This window comes from Poecilia latipinna, unplaced genomic scaffold (genome assembly GCF_001443285.1).
Source record: "Poecilia latipinna isolate Pla-1442-1.1 unplaced genomic scaffold, P_latipinna-1.0 Scaffold694, whole genome shotgun sequence".
Taxonomy (NCBI): domain Eukaryota; kingdom Metazoa; phylum Chordata; class Actinopteri; order Cyprinodontiformes; family Poeciliidae; genus Poecilia; species Poecilia latipinna.
This window is the reverse complement of record NW_015113310.1, coordinates 268,286-293,818: the sequence shown is the minus strand read 5'-3', so window position 1 is coordinate 293,818 and position 25,533 is coordinate 268,286. Positions and strand designations below refer to the sequence as shown.

The 25,533-nt window shown below is 40.9% G+C and overlaps 1 protein-coding gene across 1 annotated transcript in view; it reads right to left on the bottom strand.

The window, feature by feature from the left end:
- Positions 1-306: 306 nt before the first annotated feature.
- Positions 307-25,533, bottom strand: part of LOC106954981 (collagen alpha-1(XXIII) chain-like) — a 141,305-nt gene continuing 116,078 nt past the window's right edge. Inside the window, exons 3-11 of the mRNA XM_015044873.1 lie at positions 24,916-24,960; positions 21,672-21,679; positions 20,490-20,516; positions 12,736-12,762; positions 12,615-12,641; positions 9,459-9,485; positions 8,684-8,710; positions 2,169-2,225; positions 307-624 (exon numbers count right to left, since the gene is read on the bottom strand). Of these exons, the coding sequence (XP_014900359.1) occupies positions 307-624; positions 2,169-2,225; positions 8,684-8,710; positions 9,459-9,485; positions 12,615-12,641; positions 12,736-12,762; positions 20,490-20,516; positions 21,672-21,679; positions 24,916-24,960 (563 nt within the window). The remainder of the gene's footprint in view (positions 625-2,168; positions 2,226-8,683; positions 8,711-9,458; positions 9,486-12,614; positions 12,642-12,735; positions 12,763-20,489; positions 20,517-21,671; positions 21,680-24,915; positions 24,961-25,533) is intronic.

Genomic DNA, 25,533 nt, shown 5'->3' with positions numbered 1-25,533 from the left:
AACCCCTGAAACTTTCTCCCCTCAGGAACCGCAGCTTGACGCTGCCACGGCGGATCAGTGGAACGCTGTGGGGCACAGACTTAATTCTGAGCAACAGAAAGTGCCTCGGACGAGGAGCCCGCTATTGTTTCCCGCGGCCAGCAAACTGCCCATGAACTCACCGCAGCGCCGTATCTGTTTCAGTGTGCACGGCAACACAGTGGTGGGAGAAAGCGGCGTGTTTTGGAGAACTTTGCGGCTGCTGACTTATGCAAAACAGATGAGGTTTGAAGGAGAGTTGCTATTTTGGGAGGTTTATTTCTTCTTCTAGGTAAACCACAGCTCACAGGCTAATGCAGAAGAATGAGGTTCGGGGTTCAAGTGCTTTTTACAGAGAAGACCCTTACCCCAAGTGACAGACTGACACAGAGCTTGGTGTTTGCGGTGCAACCTTAGTGAGATGTGAGCAGAGTGACTGATGAGCACTCTGCAACGTGGAGTAAAAAGGAGCTTCCTGCACCCTCGGGATGCCCTTACCGGCTCTCCACCAGGCCCATCCTTCCCGGTGTTTCCTGGGGGCCCACGGGCGCCAGGAGGCCCAGGAGGACCGGGAGGTCCGGCGGGTCCAGCTTGGCCTTGATCACCCTGATGAAAGTGACAATCACATAAAAAGAAGAGTGGGTATTAGAGAAACTATGTTTTTGATTCACAGAAAAGTAAAGCACAACTTTCGGTCACACCGAGTCACTTTTATATGCAAGCAAAACAAAGTGTGGAGAATGACGACAAAAACAAATTAGAAATTCACTTTATCTCAGGCAGTAATTTAAAATACTCAGAGGTGCATTTAGCATGTTTGGCCAGGTGGTGGCAGCAGACACAGATCGTCACCTGACAACATGGCTTTAGGTAGGTCAGGTTTTATTCTATAAAATGACACCCATAGCAAAGATGCATGCATGATATGGCCTAAAATAAATTCGACGTGTGTCACAGTAGAATAATCTCACATTGAATAATCTGATTTATCTCCCTAAAATTGAGAATCAAACTTTGTCTGAATGAGTCAGGTTCTTCTTTGAGTCAAACGGATATTTTGTTACACAGCGAAACATCCAGTCTGATCTGATTTATATTTTAGGGTTTATTTTCATATTAAGCTTAAAAGAAACAGTCTTGTTTGTCAAAAAAAAAAAATAATTTGTTTACTGTGTTATTCCAAATAAAAAGCATTTTGACAACCTCATCTGATGCATATTTCCCATTTGTGTTGAGAACGGAAAACCATTAATGTTCCTAAAGTTTCTGAAAATTATAGTGGAGACACTTTCTCTACACCCATCTGGAGCGTTATGGTTTGCTTTGTTCAGGCGAGTCAAGTGGTGATTCAAGTCATGGTAATTGGAGAAATGTATTTTGTCAGTGATTTTGTCTGTTCATTTTGAAGCCGTCCAACAAAACAGAAAGGAAATTAGCTGCAGATCTTTTAGATAAATGTGCATTCTGATAGTTTTTTTTAAGAACTGACAGAGTTTCAGTCAAATTTAGACAATTAAAACTTATTTATTCATCCCAGTTGCTCTAAAAATAAAATAAAAAATCTTTGCTTCACTAATATGGTTAAAGGAAAAAAAAAAGAAGCAAAGAACAGCACAATCAAATTACGACAAAAATCAAACAAACATAAATTTATTACGCGTAACAGAACCAAAAGGAGCAAAAAAGAACAGAAATGATTCAATTAGCGCATGCAAACGAGAGGCGGGTTAAAGAGCTAAAAGAGGAAGCACATGCCTTTTAGTAGAGGTCTACCTTCAGAAAGCGTCTCTGAAAGCTGCTGGACTGCTCTCCAGCGAGAAAGCCGTGATCATATCGGGGGAAAACCATCTGAGGCGCAACAGATGTGCAGTTGAGGATAAGGGAAAAGAGAACGAGAGAGAAGAGAGAAACAGAGATAAATGGGCAGAGAAATTTGGAAATTTGTGTTAAACCGGGAGTCCGGGCGCAAAGGAGAATTAGGCCGCTGCAGGAGAAAACCGAGGAGTCAAACTCCAGCAGACTGCAGAAGAAAAAAGCTGAGAAGAGGAGCGACGCGATCTTCTCTCTGCAGAGACAGTGACAGATGTGCAGCGGGCGGCGAGAGGTGGCTGCTGGGAGGATTATGGAACGTTACAGCGGGAGTAACAAACCTTGACAGCGATCTGATTACTGTGCAGACCTGCGTATGTGCTGTAGGTCGGAGGACCCTGAGGAGAGGAAGTCGCACAGTGAACAACAACTCACAAAGCAGCGCTGGCAATCTTTGACAAGAAACATCGTCCTGCAGATACGACATTCGTGCTCCTTCAGCGTATTCGCAGTTTGATATGCAAAAACAACAAATGTCAGCGTGTGTGAATAGTGCATTTTTTAAAAAGGATTTTTTTTTACACTAAGAAAAAAAAAACAAAAAAAAAACATGCCATGAATGTGCATTGAACCCTCCCGAGTCGAAAACATGTAAAACAAAACGTTTGACAATAATTTGTCCCAGAAAATATCGAGATCAACGATAACATTTTCCTTTTGAAACCTTTTTGAAATAATATATTGATAATGGCAAGATAGTGCAAATTTGCCCTTTCTGAGGCTGAAAATCTTTAATGTTGTACAGAACACTCAACACTGGAACTGGAAGACGTTTCAAATATCCAAAAATAAAACATAACAAATTAAAAGGAAATAAAACACACACACACACCCAACTGAAACCATAAATAAAATGGATTATGAAGTTTCTGCAAACAAAAAAAAATCACTTCAAAAAATATTATCAGAATGAAAATTATTGAGTTCATTTTAATTTATCACGCAATTAATTGATTAGACGTTCTTTAAAAAGTTTTCTTTCAGAATTGCCTTGCGTTTGGCTCATCCTACCATCTAATGAACTCTGACCTGTTAAAAAAGACAAAAAGTGCCTCATAGCATGATGCTGCCACTGCACAGTTTCACCTTGAGGTTGTGACGATCAGAACGATGTTCGGTGTGGGTTTTCCACACCATATCATTTATTTTTTGGTATCGTCTGACCAGAGCACCTTCTTCTGTGTCCCACTCCTTCATAAAGGCCTCCAGCTAATCCAGGGTCATCATGCTTAACTGCTCTTCTGATTCAAGCTCTTCTTGCCAGTCTTTTCAGATCAGATGGACGACCTGGGCTTCGTGGGACATTCAAAGCTCGGGATATTTTTTTTTTTTTTTTATAACCTCACCCTACTTTAAACTTCTTCACAACTTTTTCCTGTGTCCCATGGTCTTTGTGATGCTGTTTCACTAATGTTCTGTGACAGACCTCTCTTTCGCTCTAGGCTTTAATGTAACAGCTGCATTTATACTGAGACTAAATTACACACTGGTGGACTTTAATTACTATCTTCATGACTTCTGAGGGTATTTGGTTACACTGGATTTTATTTAGGGGTATCAAAGTGAACAGGATTAAAATAAAGCAGAAAATAAAATGCAAGTCTTTCCTTCCTCTTCCCATCTACGCACTACTTTGTCTTCATTTATTGCACAATGTCCCTATGAGATTCACTGGACTTTGTGGATGGAATGTGACAGAATGTGAAGAAGCTCCTTTAAAATGCGTTGCATGTGCATTTTATTAGGACGAAACGGTAAAAATCTGCAAACTGCAACCTTTGCCCCTTTGAAATTTATGCCTCAGTCATCCATCCAAGGCTGTATTTCTCGGTGAATGTGTACGTGTGCTCTGTGGAATGGCTTCCCATCTTTCCCAACCCAAACAGAGGTGGCTTGGCTCTTTCCAGTCAACAGACAGTAATTGTGTTGATTGTCTGTCAAGCTGAAAGGAGCAGAGTTTGTCTGCCGCCACAGAGCTTTGAGCCTCCCTGGTTGAGCTCCCGCAAAAACACGAGCGGGGTGCAGGGCGGATGGAGAGACGTGATGAGGAGGTCGGTCTTGGAGAGGGAGAGGGAGGAACAGCGGAGAGCGAGGAGCGGCAAGAAGGAAGGGAAGCCTGCCGGAGAAGTTTCTGCTAACGACGAGCGCCGGACTGCTGAGGTCCCCCCCCCCACCGAGACCACCAAATGCTCCCTCCTCCTCTTCATGCCTATATACTCCTCTTTTCCCCTTTGTCACATTCACTCATTTACACCGCTCCCACCATGAAGACCACATATGCTTCTTTAAACGTCTCATAACAGAGGAGGCTGTTTCACAGCGGGGATCGCCTTTAGCTCATTCCCATCAGAAAAACCAAGAAAAACAGACATCCCCCCCCTCGGAGTCCGGCTTCAAGTTGAATTTTTACTGCTGTTTCAAGGGAGGCAAAGAGAGAATTTTGGCTGTGGATGCTCGCGACTTGTGCTCGACAACAGAAGGGTCAGATGAACCCAAAGGTGCAGCGACAGTGTCTTCTATGAATAAACTGGAAGATATGGATATCTTCAGGCTTCCTTTTGATAAAGGTTTTCTTAGAGATAGAGAAAGATGCGAAAACTGCACATCCTTTTGTATTTTGGTGGTTCTACAACAGCCAATTTGGGCTTAATGCGCCTCGTTTCCTGCGTTTGTGACCAGGGTCTGCCCGATGATAGCTCTGAACATGATGGATCGACAGGAAGTCACAGGTTGACAGAGATTCATGGGCGCTTCCTGTTTTCACATGTATTCCTTCATCCTGAAAAGTTCAGAGGTGAAGCAGAGCTCACTGTCAAAAAAAGGGCAAAGTGATAACTGAGCTTATGCTGGAATAATACTAAAAAGAAAAAAGAAAACTCCCTACGCAGCACAAGCTCTTACTTGCTTTCATATTAGGGTTTATCGATGAAACTCCACATGGAGGAATCACTCACGGCGTTTGTTTTGAGTCGAGCATGTGTTTCCAAGCAATGTCCTGAGGTTTTGGGGAACTGCAGACTTATCCAAAGGCATCAAAGCAAGAGAGGCCTCGGCCAAGAGCAATATTCACCGTTTGGAAAAACTACCAACAGGGAATGCCAAAAATATTTTGAGTTATTGCCTCAGAATCAAAAATGCATAGGTAGGAAAATGTAATGGCCTACGTCCTGATTGAAATCAGGAATTCCTGCAATGTTTCAGAATCGCATCATAAAATATCTTTCCACTGGGCAAGCTTTGCAAATGTCCACTCAGTTTCAGCTCTGCTATAACACAGTAACCACTTTGTGCTTCCAGCGCACTCACTGTGTGTTTTGCTAAATGTTCAAACCTCTTGACCTTCTTCACAATTTGTCACTTTATACAAACTGCCGCGTGTTTTGTTGGAATTTCACGAGCTAAAAGCAACATAAAGTAATGAATGGCTATGAAGAGGAAGGAAAACGGTGCATAAGAATGAGGAACATTGTGGCGTGCGCTTATATTCACCAATTTTTTTCTGCATTTTGAACAAGTTGATTGGGGATAAGTCTCATATTTCCTGTAGCTGCTACAAATTCTCAATTAGATTTAGATCTAGGCTAGGCTATTAATAGAGATTAAGTAAAAATAATGTTATTATCATTAATCATAGCATAAACATGTCGATAAGAAGAACTCTATATTTGAAGTTTGAGTTTTAAAGCAAAGGAAAGACAGCTTCATTGGTCAAGAAGACACCTACTGTGTGTGTTCCCCACACAGACAAGAAACCTTTCTTGCACAGAAACGGCAATCTGATCTATTTTTCCTAAGGATGAATATACCCAGGATGTATGTGACCGTCCAAACAGAATCTAATATTTACCGCTTTGCGTTGTACAGAAACAGTTTTATTTTCAAACCACACTGGAGGAAATTATAGATAATTACATATTTCCCGTAGATACTAAGCTAATATCACAAACGCAAAAAGAAAACACAGACCGAATGCATAAGGAAAGTTATTTGATTATGTAAAAAAAAAATAAAAAAGTTGAAAGTGGATAGCAACTTTGGCACTCTTTTCCAACAATTGAGTTTTGATGGGGATGTTCAAATGTTTCCATCATTCTCTCATTGCATCATTTCCTCATTTCTGGCTGAGGAGACATAGGCAGCTCATCCAAGGAGTGAGCCACACAAGAAAAACACACTTTTTCTTTCTTAACTACCAGATGACTTTGAGGGACTGCTAAAAGCAACGTGGACAGACACAGTCATGATGAAAATAATTGTTTTTAATATTATTTCTTCATCCAGGCCCAGATTGCTCAAGCTGTTTGTTATGTTTTATTCAGTCCTTAACCCCCAAAAGATGGCAAATTTCTGCTCCCTTAACTGTGATTTCCTCTTTTTGATGGTCTGTTACTTTGTCTGGTTTCAGTTTAACTCATTACTCAGACTTTCCCTTTCTAAACCTTTTCGAGTAGGTGGACACATTCTGCTATTGCGAAATAACTATTTAACACAGGTGCAGGATTGTAATAAACTTCAAAAATGTTTAAGCCTTAAACCTTCTATGATGCTAGCGAATGCAAATGCTTCTTGAAAAAAAGAAGAAATGTTTTAAGAAAGTTTTCATTGATTAATTAGTAGATTTTTAATTCTACATAAAAAATGATGAATCCACAAGCAGTTATCTTTTCTTATGAATATTTTATATCACCACCAAAGCTGGGCTTTGAATGACTAATGATTATTATTTTTATTTTCTTATTTTTCTTGGTTTTGAGGTGGAACTATTATTGTGTTATGACTTATTCTAGGCAAAAAGGTTAATCTCCTGTTAGACTTTAGCAGATTTCCTCACGTTATCTTTATAAAATTGTCTCTAGACGAAGAGAGAAACATAATATAGTTTTCCATTTTGGGTCAATTAAGTTGAATTTCCACAAAAAGAAGAAACACAATAACCACACAAGGTTTAGCTGCTGCTTATTTCAAAGTTAAGTTGAACTGAGTCATCGTACTTGATGTCTAATATCAGGATATAAAAATAAACTCTTCAGCCAGATTTAGATTAATTTTAGCCTTGACAGCCTTTTCACCAATAAATGTTTATTTGTAAATTAAGCAGCTTTAAACCACCACACTCCCACCACAGCGCTTAGGTAATCATGTCTTTGTTCTTTATTTTTTATTACTTAGTTCAACATTTTTCAGTGTAGCTTTGATTAAACGCTTCTGTGGTACAAACACTTTCCCACTGCAGACATTTAATGAAGGTCACCATAAATGATCTACATCTGCTGTGGAGGTTAGGCTATTTATGAGGCTTCTTCAGGACTATTTTTAAATGGCTACAAATGAAAAGGGTCTATTTTCCTCTTACTCACTTTCTTTCTTTCTGTCTTGTACTTAAAGATCCCCTTTGCCTGTATAGGACGCCTTTGTTTTATGTCTATATTTTTATCGTATGTGAATGTCAAGTATTCCCTTTCATCCTTGTTTGGAGTTCAAGACAATGAGGATATCCCAAATATTTTTTTTTTCTATTCGCATGTTTGATTGCAGGAAATAACCCATAAAAGTTATTTTAAGACAGCGTGGAGTCTGGGTTTCACGTTTGTATTTGCTGATTAATGGACAGGGACGAACTTCCAAGCTGTTTGCAAAGGTAAATCATCCTCTCCACCCCATGTTGCCTTTTATTCAGTGCCTTAGATTTCCATGTCTTGGAAAACTGGGAATGTACACCAACATACATCCTGTCCCACCCTACAAAATTTGATTTCCCTTGAGGACAAGATGAAAACTTTTTAGCATATTGTAAAACAGTCGTATAGTATAAAACTCTGTATTGAACTTAATATGACAGTGACTTTAAGTTTATATTATATATAGAGAGCAAAATGCACGCAGTCCCTTGAAAAAGTATAAAACCCCATTGAACCTTTACATATTTTGTCAAATCATAGCTGCAAACTTTGGTGTACTTTATTTGGATTTCATGTGACAGAACAAAGTAGAGTGTAACAAAGATCTGAAGTGTGTTGTGTGCATTTAAATCGTCTTTACTCTAATACATCTGAATAAAAACGTCTGTAACCAGTTGCTTTCATAAGTCACTATTTACATGAATACATTTCTCTTCTGCGTGATAAATGTTAGTTAACGTACAGCTGCTCTATAAAATTTTCAGAAGTTCACATTAGTGGACAATGAAGACCAAGGAACATGGTTCAGCACAGGGACAAAGTTTTGCAGAAGTTTAGAGCAGAGTAAGGTTATAAAATCATCTTCTGAACATCTCGCGGAGATCTATTTAATACAGAGTGTGGCACAGATGAAAATCAACCAAGGCATGACTATTCCACCTTACAAGCCAGGCAAGGACAGTGTTATTTCCAAGAACCAGCCAAGAATTTCATGCTAACTCTGGAGGGGCTGCAGAGATATACTAGCGACTAAGAGTTGACGGAAAAACAGGCAGAGTTTAATACAGGGCCATTTTGGAAGAAAAGCTCTGTAGAGGATACAAAAGCCCTGAGACCAGGGCAGAGCTTAGTCTTCCAGTTGTATAGTGACCCTAAACGTACAGCCTGAGCTGCAACAGAGTGGTTTAAATCAAAGGATATTCATGTGTTAGAACGTCCCAGTCAAAGTACAGACCTAAATGCAACTGATAGTCTGTGGTAAGAACTGAAGAACTATTTCACAAAAACAAAAAGAAACAAAACAAAACTATGCAACAACTGAACCATCTAAACTGTGCGAAACGTTTCCCCAAAAACGTTATTCAATCTCTCACAGATGATAAGAAATCGTGACTTACCCTTGGCCCAATGTCTCCTTGGTCGCCCTGATAGAAAAACAGGAAAATAACAATTGTCAGTAGTTCTCAGAATTGTAAATGTACAAACGGCTAATAACTCAAGGGCTACTGTGGTGCCGCAATGACAGACAAGCTTACTTAAAATAGTGTTTATAGGAAGGAAGCAACTCAAGGGTCATCGGTCCAAACCACAATGGGATGTAAACATTTACTGGATAAGTCACTTGGACAGGATGAGATCGGGGTAGTAACAGTGGGTGTGTGCAGGGTGAGGATTGTTTTTTGATGAGGGCCGAAAGGTCACGCTCTCATTATTGAGCAGCTATTGCGACGACACAAAGGAAAGCTGTTTTCTTTTTTTATTTAAAAAAACATTCACATCATCTGTCTGCTGGAGAGAACGCACGTGGATGAGTCCGGCCCTGATGGATCCTGTTCTGCTTATCTGCAGCTCTGCCACTTGAGGGCAAAAGAAAAGCGCTTCAGCACGAGCGCGGGCATCGATAAGCACATGCCAACCTCAAACCGCTAGAAACTTCCAACGTCTTCAGCTGGAAGGAGAGCGGGAAAACATCTGGCTATCACCGAGCTTCACGGAAGGTCTGCAAACCTTCTCGGTGAAGTATATGTTATCTTTTTCCTCATTTAGTCAGTGAACGGCAAAGACTTGAAAGTCTCCAGAGCAATCAAGAGGCTACATGCGTCTCTGTGGCTTTGCAAACAAAATAATGTTAGTGCCCAGCTAAGCACAGCTGGAACTCTAGTTGGAGCATACCTTCTCTCCCTTGGGTCCGGGCAGGCCCTGCAGGAGAGATAAGAGAGATAATCAGAGACAGTTGGGGAAAATAAATCAGTGACGCACCGTAGCGCATTGCGTCTTCTACGTGGCGTAGGCAGAGGGTATTAAATCAAGCAATAAGACAACACGGCGACACCGCTTAATTATGCGTGTCACGGAGATCGCTTAATCCCGACCCGCTTTCTGCTGAATGTAATTCCTTGTTTGAAGTAAAAAAAAAAAAAAAAACATCTTTCAAGTATGTATGCAGGAGTTAAAAAATGTGGTGAGAGATGAAGCTGAAAAGCAAAGATGTTCCTTTTGTTCCTACATCAGTCTTTTTGACAGATGGGAACTTTGAAGATGTTGTCGCGCGGGGAGTCCATGGATTTTTGTGTTCGGCTCTGTGGGTTTTGTTGTGTCTTTGGGGTTGAATGTCCCCAAACACTAACAGAAAACATGAAGCTTTAGTGTTCCTAGGCTGTATATCAGATAAAGATACACAGTCCTGCTTTGTGTTGGACGTTTTGACATAACATTTATAAACGGTGGGCAAACAGATGAGATTAGTTTGCTGGCCGCCTTTCTGTCCCCGTCTGTCCACTGTGCACAAGTGGCACAAGGACGTCACATGTGGTGGCACCACAAACGGAAAAGCGCCACGGTGACAGAAGAACAAAAAGATGGAAATCAGCCAACCTCGACAGGCCCTCCAAACGTAGTCGTGCTCCTTGGACCTCTTCATATTTTGTCATGTTACCACCCCAAACTTCAGTGTACTTTATTGGGATTTTATGTGATGGGCCAAGACAAAGTGGAGCATAAGCATCCAGTGGAACCAATTGTCTTCAGAAGACACTGCGTTACTAAAAAGAAGTAAGAGTAATAGAGTCCAGCTGTGGGTCCCTATAAATCTAGTTGCTTTGTGACGGACTTGGATGGTAAATGGGTCACGTTTTTTATAGAGCTTTTTCAAGTCAGAGGACTCCAAAACTCTTTACACAACAATCAGTCACTCATCCATTCAATCACACACTGATCGCGGTGCGTTACATTGTAGCCGCAGCTGCCCCCCGGGGGCAAACTAACAGAAGCAAGGCTTCCCATTCAATCAGCGCCATCGGGCATGCCGACCACCAGCAGCAGGCGATGCTGCTGGTCCAAGGACACGACAACTGAAACGGACGTAGCGGGGGACTGAACTGGCTACCAACCCGTTACAGGACAAACCTTGAGCCACCGTTGCTCCACAAGATCAGAGGCTTATAGAGCTGATTACTAAACCAAACGCAACAAAAAGGCCCGGGAACACAGCGGACAGGTCAGGAATAGAGGGATGGCTCTGATGTGGCGAGACCTGAAAACCGATGTTCACAGACGCACTTGTATCCATTCTGACAGTGCAAGAGAGATTTTTCAGTGAATAATGGGGCAGGAATTTCAGCCTCCAGATGTACAAAGCTGGTAGAAACATACTACAAAGGAGCTGACGCTGTCATCGCAGCAACAGGTAGTTCCACACAGTATCGATTCAGACGACCTGAACATAAAAATGCAAGCCAAATGCATTTGGCTGATCTTTTTTTCTTTTTTATTAGTAAAGACTTCTGAAACCCTTTCTTCATCACAATTATGCATGACTTTATTCAATAATCACTGAAGAATATGAAAGCAATAGAACAAATATATAGAGAGATATTTAGAGAATAAGAAATCAATGTTCTATCTGAAATGTTTCAAGACATTTTGCTCCATTTTGTTTTGTTTCATAACATAAAATCTCAACATTAAAGTGTGTGTGGCAAAATGTGAAAAGGTCCAAAGGATGTGAGGGTATTAAAGCGCTTTGTTTTGACCCCGGGGACTTAAAAGTGACGCCACAGTTCAGATCATAGTTTGTCTTTCTAAACTTTTTCCATTCATTGTTTGACTAACCTTATGTTGGACTTAGCACTATGTCCCCTCTGGCTGCTTTGTTGAGCCTTTTGACTGTAACTTTTTATTTTTTTTTTCCACCTTCAGACGGGGCTTTAAATTTTACCCCTGTCTTCGTTTTTCTTTGAGCCAAATATTTTGTTTGGACAGGAGCTCCTATTGTTTTATGGAGGACAACTTTGACAAAGTGGGCAGAGTGGAGAGGCAGCCATTGCTGCCTTTCTCCAACAGTGCCTCTGTACTTTAGGTCGAGGTGAAAGCAGGAGGAAAGTTGTGTGATTTTACAAAAATGTACTTGACAGATAACGATCTCCATTTAAGAGTTTTGTCGTACTGGAACTTTCTGCTAACAAATCAGTCATATTATACTTGAGCTTTTCTTCCTGCCTCCTCTTGTTTTTAGCAGGGCGCTCCGTGAATTCAGAAGCGACCCAGGCCAGGAGGTCTACACCTCTCCCGCCGTGGTTTTACGACACACCATTGGTGATGGAGGAGATTCCTATTAAATGACAGACTGAACTTTAAGTCTGTTTTAACAGGAAGCAGGAGTTCAGTAATGTTTGGAAACTACTTAAAGGTCTCCAATTAGGCTTTCGGATGTCAGGGAATGATCCGTTCTAGTTGCATGCAAAGGAAAGATGTTTCCTATGCAAAGCAGGTGCTGCAAATATCATTTAGATGTTACTTAAAGAAATCCAGGGAACAAATAAATAAATAAGATAAAAGGGCTGGCAAGGCGCTGGCGGAGGTCAGCCAGAGGAGGAGCAGAGGACATCGTAATGACTTTTTAAAGAGCCTCTGTTTGAGGCTGTAAACACCATTCTGGCTCCTTCTTTCCCACCGGTGTGTAACCCATTCGCTATGCTTTGCCCGTTTACACGCCACACCTGGGTGTGCCTCGGAGCGCGCGGCGTTTCACGGAAAGGTTGATGAATGGGAGGGCAGAGGGGATTTCTGAATTAGCTTCACTTGATCCATGACTCCCTCGTGACTGTGAGCTCTGGGACGACTTAAGATGTGGAACAGCGATGAAAATAGCTACCATGTTTTCTTTTTTAATAGGAACAGTAAAAATGATTGATGCGCTACACAAAACCCACCTGTCTCCCAGGCAAAGTACCCATCTCGAGTCCCAGTTAACAAAGTCTGTACGTAGGAACGTCTTTATGCTAACTGATGGGTGTAATTAAAGAGCTAAACAGATGTGTGAGCACGTACCTGACTTCCTTTGAGACCCGGTAAGCCCTAAAATGAGAAAAAAAAAACAAAACAAAGAATTTTAGTGTAAAATCGGATCCTTAGAAAAGATCGCAAAAAATCTGTGTACCAGAGTACTTACTGGTTTGCCATCCAAGCCGAGAGGCCCCTGTTGGAGGGAATAAAAGACAATCATGAATAAAATAAAAATAAATGCACCGCATCTAGAAGTGTTGGGAACATCACTGTGATAGTTTTTGTAAAGAACATTTATGTCTAATGAACCTTTTCTGCCTGAGTTACAAAACGGTAACTTTGGAAAAATCTGAGGCTTTTCTTTTCGCTAGAATCTTTTTTTTAAACCCAGTTGTTGCTTAAATATAACAGATTAGAGAGGAAGCAAAGTTTTGGATTTTGTGAGACCAATAAAACATTAAAATTCTAATAATTTCCAAAGACAACGTCCCTGAATCTCTGTTTTTGTTCTTCGTTTTGAATATAACTTTACATGAAAAGCAGGCCAGTGAAAACTTTTCAACCACATTTAGACTCTGTTTCATCTGAAGGCCAAGTTGCCTCCATGTTTTATCTAAAGGTATAGAAGAATTTGGTCCCATCAGCCACAGAGCAGAAATGTCCATGTTTGCATTCTCCATCCCATACAAGTGGAAAATGGGTTTCCAAAATAAAAGAAGCCAAAAAAGATACACGTTCAACCACTGCAACATACAATATTAATATGTTCATTTCAGTCACAATGACAATCATTTAACAAAAGGATCTGCGAATCAGATTAAATATAAAAATATATGCATGAAGTAGAATAAATAAATATGGAATAAATTCCAAAATTAGCAAGGAGTTAGAAGAAGATAGCCTTTAACCGTTAGCTACCTTAAGGCTAATATTTAGTTATTTGTAGATAGCACTGCTAGCACTAGTCTGCTAAGGCAAGATTTTCATGCCTTTATCTTTAATGGGCAGACATGAGATAGACATCTTTTCATCGAACTCTCAGCAAGAGAGTAAGGCATAAATGTTTTCTTCTAATGACCAGCTTCAAAGACATCAAATGAGTCCTCCGTGGATGAAGAATGTCATTATTACACTGAAAAGACACTATTTGCTTTAAATCCTCAGACCAGACAGGCCATCTTAAAAATACCCTGCAGCCAGCTGTTACTGATTAGTTTCTCATAATGTTTGAGTCTTCTGTTCTTATCTAGACAATGGGAATTATTTTTGTCCTAAGAGCAACAATGAACATCATTTGCAAATAAAATAAAGAGAGAACAGCAAAAAGAGGATTTGTAGATAGCAGAAAGAGTTTGGAAGGAAAGAATGAAACAATATTGATGCATATCCTGCCCCAGTTTGTGTGCGTGCACCGCTTTTGGAAATTTCAAAATCAAATCCGATAGCTTGTTGGATGTATGCAGTAATCCCCCCCCCATCTGCTGTGTGGGTTTGTGACGATGAGATAAACCTAAAAGGCGGTTTGTGAGACCTTTCTGAAGCCGAAGTGCTGAAGCAGCAGTTGGCTCTGCAGACTTTGTTTACATCAATGAAGCACAGCCGAGCAGTCGTTGAACCTCCTCCTCAGAACAGCCCTCAGTTCAAATACGTTCAGTTCAGGTCCTTACTTAAACACAAAGGAACACTTGGCTCTGGAATCAAACTTTCCAAAAACACTTAAATGTGATGTATGTGGTAAAGGCTAATGTTGACTTCCTCCTTAACGACCGTACTCCGTGTTAAGCTAACAGTTTTTACAGGGTCCCCTGAGTGGCGGGTCGGTGGACCCCTTCACAGTCCTGGTGGCTTTGGAGACTAAAAGCTGTCATTAACACTCGGCCTGTCTGGCCTTTTGCTGTTTTGCCTCTTCTGTGGGCCATCTGGCCTCAGGTCCTGCTGTCGAAAACTCAGCATTGTCATTACTTGATGGACGAGCAGTTGACGCAGAAAGATGGAGGCTACATATGAAGAGTTTACGCACCATGTTTGATGTTGCGGCTGCAAAAAAGATTACATTTTCAAACATTTGAAGACATATATTAAGAGGATAGCGGAAACCTTTTGAGGCAATAATGTTCCCTTGAACGTTCTGGCTGAAACCAGCCAAAACAGTAAGGAAGTGATGATTTTTTATTTGTACAACCCCTCACTGCTTTCAGCCCACGACAAGTTGTAGTTTTGCCACTCTATTAAAAAGCAGCATGCTGAGTTTACCATGTCACGAATCGGAGAAATGAGATGAGGCCACAGACGTCCCGCTGAGTCTTCCCTGCTATCGGGGTCCAGATCTCTGGACCCCGTGCCTTGTGGTGCACATCCGCCCGCGCGTATGTGGCGCTATCCCTGCATCTGGGAGCATTTACTGTGGCGCAGCTCCTTCAATAATCGTCAGGATGAGTAGATGAGACAAATGCTGTGAGGTCATCTGCTGCTGCAGAGTCTGAACCCGGTCAAAAAGAGACTGATTTATGGATGCTTACAAGTGGCCATAAATTGCTTGCAAGTCCTGGTAGTCTGTGTCTTTGCTTTTGAAGGTGCGTGTGAAAGTTTTACTCGCCATTATAAAACCCAATATGAATGCCGGGTTCCTACGACCTCCATAGTAGTGATGGAGACTGAAACGTAGAGCTTCTTCTGTCCTCACAATTTCAGGGGACGATATCTAAACTAACAGTGCAACGGCTGATAAATGCCTTCTATGGAAAAATGGCAATCAATTTGGACAGTTCAAGGCAATTTGGGAGAAGAAAAATAATATAAAATGCCTAACAAAAATATTAATAACCCTGGAACTTTTTTTTTTTACAACAATCCACTTTGAAGTTATTTTGTGACGGACTAACACAAAGTAGTGAATAGCTATGAAGTGGATGACTGATGGTTTTCATTATTTTTACAGGTGAAAACCTGAAGAGCGTGCGGTCCCTTTGTCTTTAGCTCACATGAGTCAGCACTTTGTAGCAACACCTCCCGTTGACGTTACGGCTGCGCGTCTTTTAGTAAATGGCTCCACCAACTTTAAACATCCAGAACCCGAGAATATTGCCGCTCATTTTAAAGACAGATCAAGTCCGATCAAACTGGACTGGGAACATCTGCAAACATCATTTTTTTCAAATCTTGCCAAATATTCTGAAATTTGACTAGGCCTTAGCCATTCTAAACACGAATTTGGTTTAATCTAAACCACTCTATTGTGTGTCTGGCAGTATCTATTTTCCTATCCACTCTGATAATCTTCCCTGTCGCTCATGTTCAGGGTGTTAGCTTTTTTTTCCACACATAACACTTTGGGTGAAACCCTTAAAGTTCATCTTTGGTAACTTTTGGTGCATCACCTGAATCTATTTATTATTATAAACAATAATAATAAAGAAACACACATACATGTATTTAGTTTTCTTTCACTTTCACTTCACGTCCATCTTACACTGTACATTAAACGCATCAAAGTCTACTCTATACCGTGGCAGAATGTGAAAGAAGCGATATGAAATTCTTTACAAGGCATTGTGAATACCACAGAAGCCAAGGAAAGATTTTCCCTCTGTGATGGAAAAATAATATATTATCTGTGTTGAATGTTTGCGAAGCTGCAACATACCTACGAGGGAGACAGACAAAGAGTCTACGCATAGAAAAGCTGGAATTCAAATAAAATCAGGCTGAACTAACAGGAAGAAAGCAAACAAAAAAATATGGGGGGGGTGCGGTGAGGTTTTGTGGGTCGGAATTAGGAGCTGCTAGTAAAAACCTCTTCATCTCGCACCACAAAAGGATCTGAGAGCCAAATACAGAATGGGAGAGAGGCACAATGAAAGGAAAAAACTGGGAGAAAAGAAAAGAAAAACAGTGAGTGATAATAACCACTGAAACCTCAACTAGCTGTGGAGCAAAATAAAACAACGATTTCTTTTAGCGCATCTCTGATTGCGCTGTCTGCCGACATCTTGCTCTACAGCAACCCTAGCCAGAACAAAATCACATATTTACACAAACATTACTGGTACAACTTGCCTGCAGGAGCTCACATGTGTGTATTTCTTTCTGTGCGAATGCAAAAACGCTGATTAATGCAGGTAGGTGTGTGCGATCACAGAGGATAAGGGCGTGGGGTGTCTCTGCTGGTTTTATTGTGTTCTTTGCGGCGCAGACTGGCGATTACCCAGTGGGGCGTAATTGTTGAGGATGCAGCTCGGAAAGCATGCTGTCTGCACATCAGCGCAGACGTCTCGGCTGGAAACACACATGGTAACATGTTGGGAACATTAGCTGTTAGCTTGATTTCGGTCATAAAAGTGAAGCTGATAAGGCTGATGAGTGGATCCCTCTTCCTCGAGGTGTTTTTTTTTTTTTTTTTTTTTTCCCCACTCCCAACATCCACTGATCGTTTTATTTACCTCCACGCTGCTGCTATGGTGGGAAACGCTGCAGTGCTTCTACATTTGTACAATTTGCGAAACATGACTTAAAAAAAAAAAAAAAAGAACACAGTGGCTGGAGCAGAACCAAAGAGAAGAAGAAAGCATACCAGAGGGCTGTGTGTTTGGGACAGAAAATTACTGACATGTTGTTGGGTGACCGTCTGGCTTTAATCTGCGGAACAATGGAGGCCTTAGCCGGTTTCGGTGGAGAAAAGGTCGGCTGTCTGTCTCAGACTGGCACTCTCACATAAACACACTTATAGCTGGGTATGCTGATCTCTGTCAATATGAATGAGAGTCAGAAGCTGTGTGGGGGGGTGTGTGTTTATCCCTCTGTGCTGCTCTGTCAGTGTGCCTTACTTTGATTATTTGACAGCGGGAAGTCTCTTTTCAGAAAGTCTCCTTGGCTGTGATTTATGAGAGGAAGGAGAGACGCGGCTTGTATGAGGAGAGAAAACATGCCTCAACACACACACACACACACTTGTTGAGAAGTTATGCTTGAAGTACTCACAAACCACACTTCATTAACACTGTTTATCAAATCACTGATGATTCAGCGGACTGCTGCCTGCATTAGGCTGATGCACTCAATATGTGTATTTCACCTGAATGAAGCATTTGATCTCCTATGTGCACGCACATATGGACACAAAGCCTTATTGTTGGCCTGTGAAGTGTAAAAACCCTTTTTGGACATGAAAATGTTACTGCACATGTAAAGAAGTAGCTGGAGCAGCTTAAAGTTACTGTAAAACCAGAATAGTCTATGTAGTTGAAACCAGATGTCTTAGAATCGGAAAAGTTTAGTCTGATTTGATGTCAGATGGGAAGAATTTTTATTTTTTTTTTATTGTTGGAAGAATAGATTTGAATAGAAATAAACCTTATTGTACCGGAAATTCAGGTAAATCTCACAATTTACACAGGCTACGGGGCCGTAGCCTGTGTGTCTTTTTTTACTCAATGTATGTGGATTATGCGTCAAGGTGAGACATTGCTCATCTTTAAACATGGAGGTTGTGCCATCCATAAATCAGAATTTGCTTTGTCAGAATCAAACAGGGATTTCCAACATCGTTTTTAAAACATGAAACCGGGAGCTCGATCTCCTGGATTTCCAGATGAAACCACAACTAATGTCTCCACTTTATGACTTATGCAGAGTCACTCCAAACCTCGTAGAGTTTTGCAACGTCAACAAACTGAAAGTTAATGTCTTCAACTTAAACTTTAATCAGGGGATGCAGGTTGTTCGTAAACCAGCGGGTTGTTGTTTGAACCCCCGCTTTGTTCGCCTCAGTCAGTGTTGGTCAGAGAGCCAAGTGGCGCCAATTGTACGGTCGTCTTGCTTAAGTCAGTCTGTCCCAGGTTACGGTAGCCAACATTAGTGTATGAATGGGTAAATGACTGATTGTAGAGTGAAGCGCTCTAGAAGAACCAGCCGTTTACGCACAGCTGAGCAGATGAGAGGATAGCAAAGGAGAGCTGGCTCCGGTTCAGAGAAATAACTTGTAATTATTTTGCAGTGGTCACATTTGATACCATTTAGTCAAATTTATTCCTATGAATCTTTAATAATTAAAGCCTGCACAACATGTCCAATCGGAGGTCTAACCACACAAAGCTGCAGCAGCTGCAGCCACTTCAGTGCGTCCGCCCCTTTCAAACATGAAATCGGTCAATGAGAGACACCCTTGGGGAGTGGTAATTGGCTTAATTTGTATCGTGGATCGAAAAATGCTCCAAGATATGGTGACATTAACAGTTTGTAACATATACCTGTCCAGATCTTTAAATGAAGAGTAGTCTGAATGAGGAAGTACTGATCTCACTGTTTGCAATATGACACAGAAGGGATTTCACCATAAACATATTTATTGTGGAGATTTTTTTTCTCCTGATATTAAACTAGCAACTTCTTTATGCATTTGCTCTGGAAAAGGCATGAAGTTCAAGTTTCTGAAAAAAAAAAAAAAAAAGCTAACATGTGATCTTAGATGCTTTTTATTAAGAAAAACATTGTATTTTAACATTTATATTCTACAGAACGCCAGAAAAAGTCTAATTTTGCATTATTTCTAGTAGCATATAATGTATTTACATTTACTCGCCCCTGGCTACATGGCAACAGGCTATATTTTCAAATTATTTGCATGTGATTTAATAACTCAGAAAGCCACAACATGCATGACGGAAGAATGCAATCCGTCCATCTGATTAAACAATCAAAAAGATAAAGATTTTACTTTTATAAGGTTGGAGGAAGTTCATCCACATATGCAGACAAGGATAGATGCACAAACAACCTCAACAGTAGGGAAAACGGTCGCTTTTTAAGCTGCATTGACGGAAATTCAAACATCTCTACTACGAAACAAAATGGTATTCTGTCTATGGAAACTGTCAGAAAGATTAAGCTGCTTTAATTTCTCATTCAGTCAACGGGAAGATGACCTATAAAGGCATCAAACAAACATCTTCCAGTTGCAATGTGATTTCCATCTATCTGCAGATACGCCGCAAACAGACTGATTGCATTCTGTGTCCTAAATTGGGACAGCTTATCCAGGATAACCACCTTCCAGTACACAATTCCCATCCAAACATCGTTACACGGTAAGCATTTCCAAAGAAGACAGTGGCACAGAGGATCAGAGTCACAAGAAAAGGGAAAACAAATGTGCACACATTTATTTGTACACTCCGTCCACCTGTGTGCAATTAGCAGTGAGCATTTCCCGTCAGCAGAGCTGCGCAGTGCCAGACGGACTGCATGGGAATCTGCCCCGAGGACCAGGCCCCAGAAACTCCCGGTGGGAGACAGACAGAGAGCAGCGCCCCGCCAGAGCCAACTGGGCCCCGCGGAGCACAGCAACAGGTGACTGCTCCCGGTCACCATGACGACCTAAAACACTCACAGGAGGCAGGCAGCACACACGGATCTGTGCCCCAGGAGGAGAACTAAGATGAGAATTTGATGATGGGCAAACCGCAAACGATCAACAGACGCTGGATGAGTTGCTACACTTTAGCAGAACTCACCACTAGAGGCCGTTATTTCTCTGGATAACAACAGAACTGGATTTTTATTTTACAGGGCAAATCAGAAGGGCTGTCTCGTTTGAGGCCCACTTTATCACCTGTTTGGTTTATGTTTATAGATATCTCATTCATATCAAAATCATATATCCGATAGATATATCATTTTGTTCTAAGATGTCTGAGTTTGCCTATGTGTGAATGCAAATGTCTTGATTTTACATACTTCTTAGAAAAGGGGCAGGATACACATAATACATGGTTAACAACTTTTAAAATGTACAAAAAGAAAGAGCATCCAGTTTACAGATGTAAAAGCTCAAAAGAACAAAAAAAAGGAAGGAAAAGAAAGAAGATATCTGAGCAGGGACTGCATTGAAGAGTGAAAGGCTGAAAGAAAAAAAATCCAAATTACCGGGTATCCATCCCGTCCAACCTTGCCCTGGTGAGGTTAGACATCAAAGCAAGAAGCAGTGAGATAAATCTGAGCAAAAACCAGCAGCTGAACACAACACATTGCATTTACATCAAATCACCATGTCAGCATGGGAGTTTTTACACTGAAACTTTACTTTTGTGGTGGTCTTCATGACAGAAAAGCACAAAACAAAACTTAATTGAAACATCGAAGGAAAAAGGTACAGTTATAATAAAAAAAACAGTTATAATAATAAAAAAGATGTTTGGCATTTATAGAGTCAGTTATGTTGCTTGTTTGGTCAAAATGGAAAGATTATGGCACATCTGCAAACTCATACTTGTATTTGTAACAAGAAATTACATGCATTTGCTTTCATTTACAAACATGTGATACACTGTGATGGTCAGTCACATTAAATTCCAATAAAATACAGCAAACTTTATGGCTGCAATGTGATTAAATATGGAAAACTTAAAGAAGTACGAGCAATTTTTATCCTTTCTTATCTTTTTCCTAAATTTGCTTTTACTGAATGTTTGTGGCTGTTTCATTGTGCCTGCAGTAACACTTTACTCCGCGCTGACAGGCTGTTAATTTTTACATCTTCAGGCAAATTTATAGAATCAATACTTTTGTGCATGTTCGGTAGAAATCTGCGTTATTTCACGGACATTTAGTGCAAAACCAATTGCGCAGACGGTTCTCTTCCAATCAAACTGCTCCCAGGACTCGTGTAACTTTTACCAGGCCGGTTTGTTCTGTTTCCATGTTTCCAGAAAACGTCACGGTGGTTTTCAAAGCCAATAATCGCTTCTGCACATCTGATCAGTGCCACATGTGAGAATAAAAACAAAGGATAAAACGTCAAAAAATTGTTCCTGGTCAGATCACGACGTGTCCACCAGTGCAGAGGCGAAGGCTGTGCCGGCAGCAGCTACGATGCCTTGGTTGGTCATAACCATCGTCAACACACACCACCTGGAGATCTCACACACTTCTGTAGGTGGTCTTTACATTCAAGTTTTATTGCTGTGGGAGAAGAGCTCGTATTTGGTTTGACTTGCAGTTTGTCCGGCGGTGCGGCCGGGTATGACACGTGTGATGTGTGTGCACGGCTAAGGTCAAAACCTCCAAAATGAATTCAATACTACCTGGACGAGATGAAAGCATACTTACAGGAGGCCCTGCAACAGAGAAGAGAAATGAGGGAGAAGGATTAGAAGGCCTGCGCGTTACATGTTTTCTGACAGATGAAGCACAGCATGTGTGAGTGAGAGAGCAACCTCCGCTTTGTATACCAATCACTTCCTCCGTGGAGCACCCACAACAGAAATCCTGTCCATGCCATGTGGTCGGTTGGATAATGACCGTAATTAACCCCGCGAACATGGCAGAGGAGAAGCTCATTAGAGCCGCTGCCAGCGCAGTTTGTGGCGAAGCCGTTATGATAAACAGACTTCGACATGAGCTGTGTTTTAGATTAGGAATATGAAGTCATGTCAGGGCTTCGTTTCTCAGGAAGATGTGGGAGAGTGAGGGTGGAGGACAAGCGTTGAGTGAAGTGGTCAGGAAACCCATGCTTCTCTTTTAGGAGAGCAAACTGGATGTCTTTGACATTCCTACAGGGAAGCCTTTCACTTGTGATTGAGACTCTCTGATGTTGAGCATCGGCAGCAAAAAAAAAAAAAAAAAAACAAAAAAAAAACACATACCTTCTGTTTTCCATAGTTTGTTTAACTGAAAGCAATGGCAACGATCAAAGAATTCCCCCTTTTTTTCTCAGCGATCATAATTAAATCTAAGAAAAGGCAGAGGCTGAGGTTCCTGTTCAACCACATAAACCTCCATAATGTGAGTGTATTATTATGCCAATTAAGGTATTCTTTTTGAAATGTGTTTTCTGAAGTTTCTGGACTTGATTTTCTACTCATGAGGATGCTGATTTATTTGATTGGTGAAACAGTCACAGTGTATGAACAAAATTCAGAGCTCATAAACGTCAGGCCAACAAAAAAAAACAACATAGCATTGAGAACAGGAAGACAAGTGTAATATCTGAGGGTTTTCAATACAAATTAAAGATACCAGAATTGGTAAACTTTGGAATATGTGGAAAATTAAAGATAAGAAAGGGTAAATAAAGGTGTGTTGGAGACAACAGCCATCAATGCAAAAGTTTCAACCCCTTTTAAACTTCTTCAAATTTTGTCATTTTTCTTATGTACTTTATTTCATTAGTGTTACATAAGTTAAAGTAGCACATAATCGAGCTATGAGAAGAAATCTTTAATTAATGAGAACCTGAAAGTTGAGGCACCCTGTTTGATGACTAATGTTCACTAAACTTTGCGTTAGAGGTATGAAATGAAAGGGGACTTAAAATGGAGATGAAATTCAGCTTTATATTTGTAAAACAAAGCAAACAAAAAAAAATATGATTTTTATTCCACTTTATATTTATGGAAAATGTTGTGTTAATCAATTACATAAAGAGCCTATAAGGTAAATTCAAGTTTGGGATTAACATTGTGACAGATTGTTGAAAATTTCAAGAGGCATAAAGACTTTTGCAAGGCGCCGTGGCTGCGTCAGACAGCAAGGCAAACACACACTCTGGTTAAAGAACCACACAGTTAGAGCAGCTTTGTGCTCTAAACGTGAGGCAGGTGTGTTTGTGTGTGCAGAATAAAGAGAAAGGAAAAGAACAAGAGGAAGAGAGGAGAGTTTGTAAAACAAGAGCGAAGGGCATCAGGGAGAGCTGGAGGCAGGACACCAGATGAATAGCTCAGATTTAATATGCTCAATGAATCCGTCTAAACTCTTTCCTGTTTTTCACGATTGAATTTTCTGTCTCTTTTCTGCACTCCCGTTTGTTTTCCTTTTTAGTTTCTGACAGAAAAACATTCTGGTCTTGTGAAACAGAGGTTTTCCTGTCATTGAGACGGAGCATGGTGCAACAATCTCTCCGTAGGAGCAGCCCACACACTTAAAACTGCAAATGAAATGCAGCGGCAAAAAAAAAACAAAAAAAACTCCAAAAACTCCAAGACAGAACCTAAACAGAACCACACAGAGCTTCTGCAGAAACAGACCACTTTTTTGACTAAATGTACTAAATCCCCCTGCAAAACACCAAGCAGATGGCAAACATCTGATTTAGTAATAAACTAAGATGATTAAGATATAATCTGAACAATAAACAGTAAATTAAAGTTTTGGAAAGGTCTGATGATGTTCTGCAGTTTTCATGCCAGCAGTTTCAACAAACAGAACTCTGGCCCGAATCATTCTCAGAGAAATGTTAATCCTGCTGCAAATGCTCACTGCTACTCCAAAACCTTCAGCTAAAAAAAAAAAAAAAAAGCCATGACAAATTGAAATCTTGTTTTAGAAGGCATTTCCAAAAATAACCATGTCCAGCTGTTTTGGGGAACACTACCAAGGTTTTGTGTGTTTACGTTAAAGGAGGGAAACAAGACGAATGCATTATGCGATTGAAAACAACGACTTGTGCATATTTTGATACAGTGCAAAACTCTTGGGTTAATCTTCATTTCTTTTAAATTTCACTGAATCGGTTAAAGTGCCCCTGGCTTTTGATTTTTCTTTTTTTTTTTTTTTAAAGCTTTCTTTGTAACTTGGCTGCTTTTTTATTCATTTTCATTCGATTATTTTTTTGTTTGCTATGCTGTGCAACTTCTAGACTTAAACTATAAGCCAGTATTGCTTTGACAAAGAATATGATTTGCCCCCCCATCTTCCGCACAATACTGCAGTCTTGCCTCGATGTGTGTTGACAGAGGGATCTGCATTACTTAACCATCGCATTCACAAGGATAGCTCTCGTCTATTACTCATCCACAACAACGACTCATCGGTAAGCTGGCGTCCTTCCCACTGACTCCTGCAGTATGAGATGCCATGATCTAATTCTGTTTTTGGAGCCTCCACTTCCTGAGAAACATCTGAAAATCAAGATGAGTCAAACTTGCAGAACATCTGTCACGGTGACCTTTCGTCTGGCAAGAGTCGCTGCGTCGGTTCCATAATGAGCATCCAGTGGTTTGGACAGAAACGAAACGATAACGTCGCGCAGCGATGCTGGCGATGGAGACTCATTAGGGTCGATCGGCTGCAGCTGCTACCGCTCAGCGACATCGACCGACATCTGGGCAAAGTTACCGCAGCCACATGGTGGAAATTAAAGCGACGCTGGCTCATGATAGGTCGCAACGAGGAGAACAAGCAGCCCACCATCCTGTGACCTGAGTCATGGATCACTGCCTTTACCAGCCCTCAGCTAGAGCCCGTCTGCTCACCCGGAAAAAGGAAAGAAGTTCACAGGGAAAAGGAGTGAGTGAGTGACAAAAGAGAAGGAGAGGAAGAGAACGAAATGAAATGGGAGACGGGTTTTGCTCACCAGGTTCCCCTCTTCTTCCGATGCGTCCGCGTTTTCCTGGAGGCCCTGCAGAGACACAGAGAGGAATAAGTCTCCTAAATCAGCACGTCAAGAGACAGAGGGGAAAGCAAATTGGGGATTTTATTACTTTTTATTCCCAAAATAATGAAAAGAGCTTTAAAAAAATAAAGTGCTGATTTTACAACATACAGTAGTTTTCGTTTCACAAGTTTCGCACATCAACTCTGAGCCCCCGCCGCTCCCGTCTAACACTTTCATGGATGCAACTTGAAACTCTGCCTTCCTGGTAAAAAGATTTCTCTGCAGCCGATAGAGGAGGAACGCAGTGATATATAGCAGGAGTGCTGCTGAGGGACGTGGAAATAAATTATTTGCCCCTGAGCCAACGTCCATCTGCTGCAAGATCCCCATGCTGAAGCAGGAACATGAATCACTGCTGTACAGATGCTGATGTGTATCAATTTATATGCTGTTACTTTGCAGAGATGTTTTTTTTTTTTTCCACTTTTTATAGTTTTGTGAGAACTGAGGCCAATTCAAGTGACCAGTAAGAAGACGAGCAGCTAAAAACATGCAGATAAAAGAGCAAGCAGGTGAGGAATAGACTGAACATTGTGT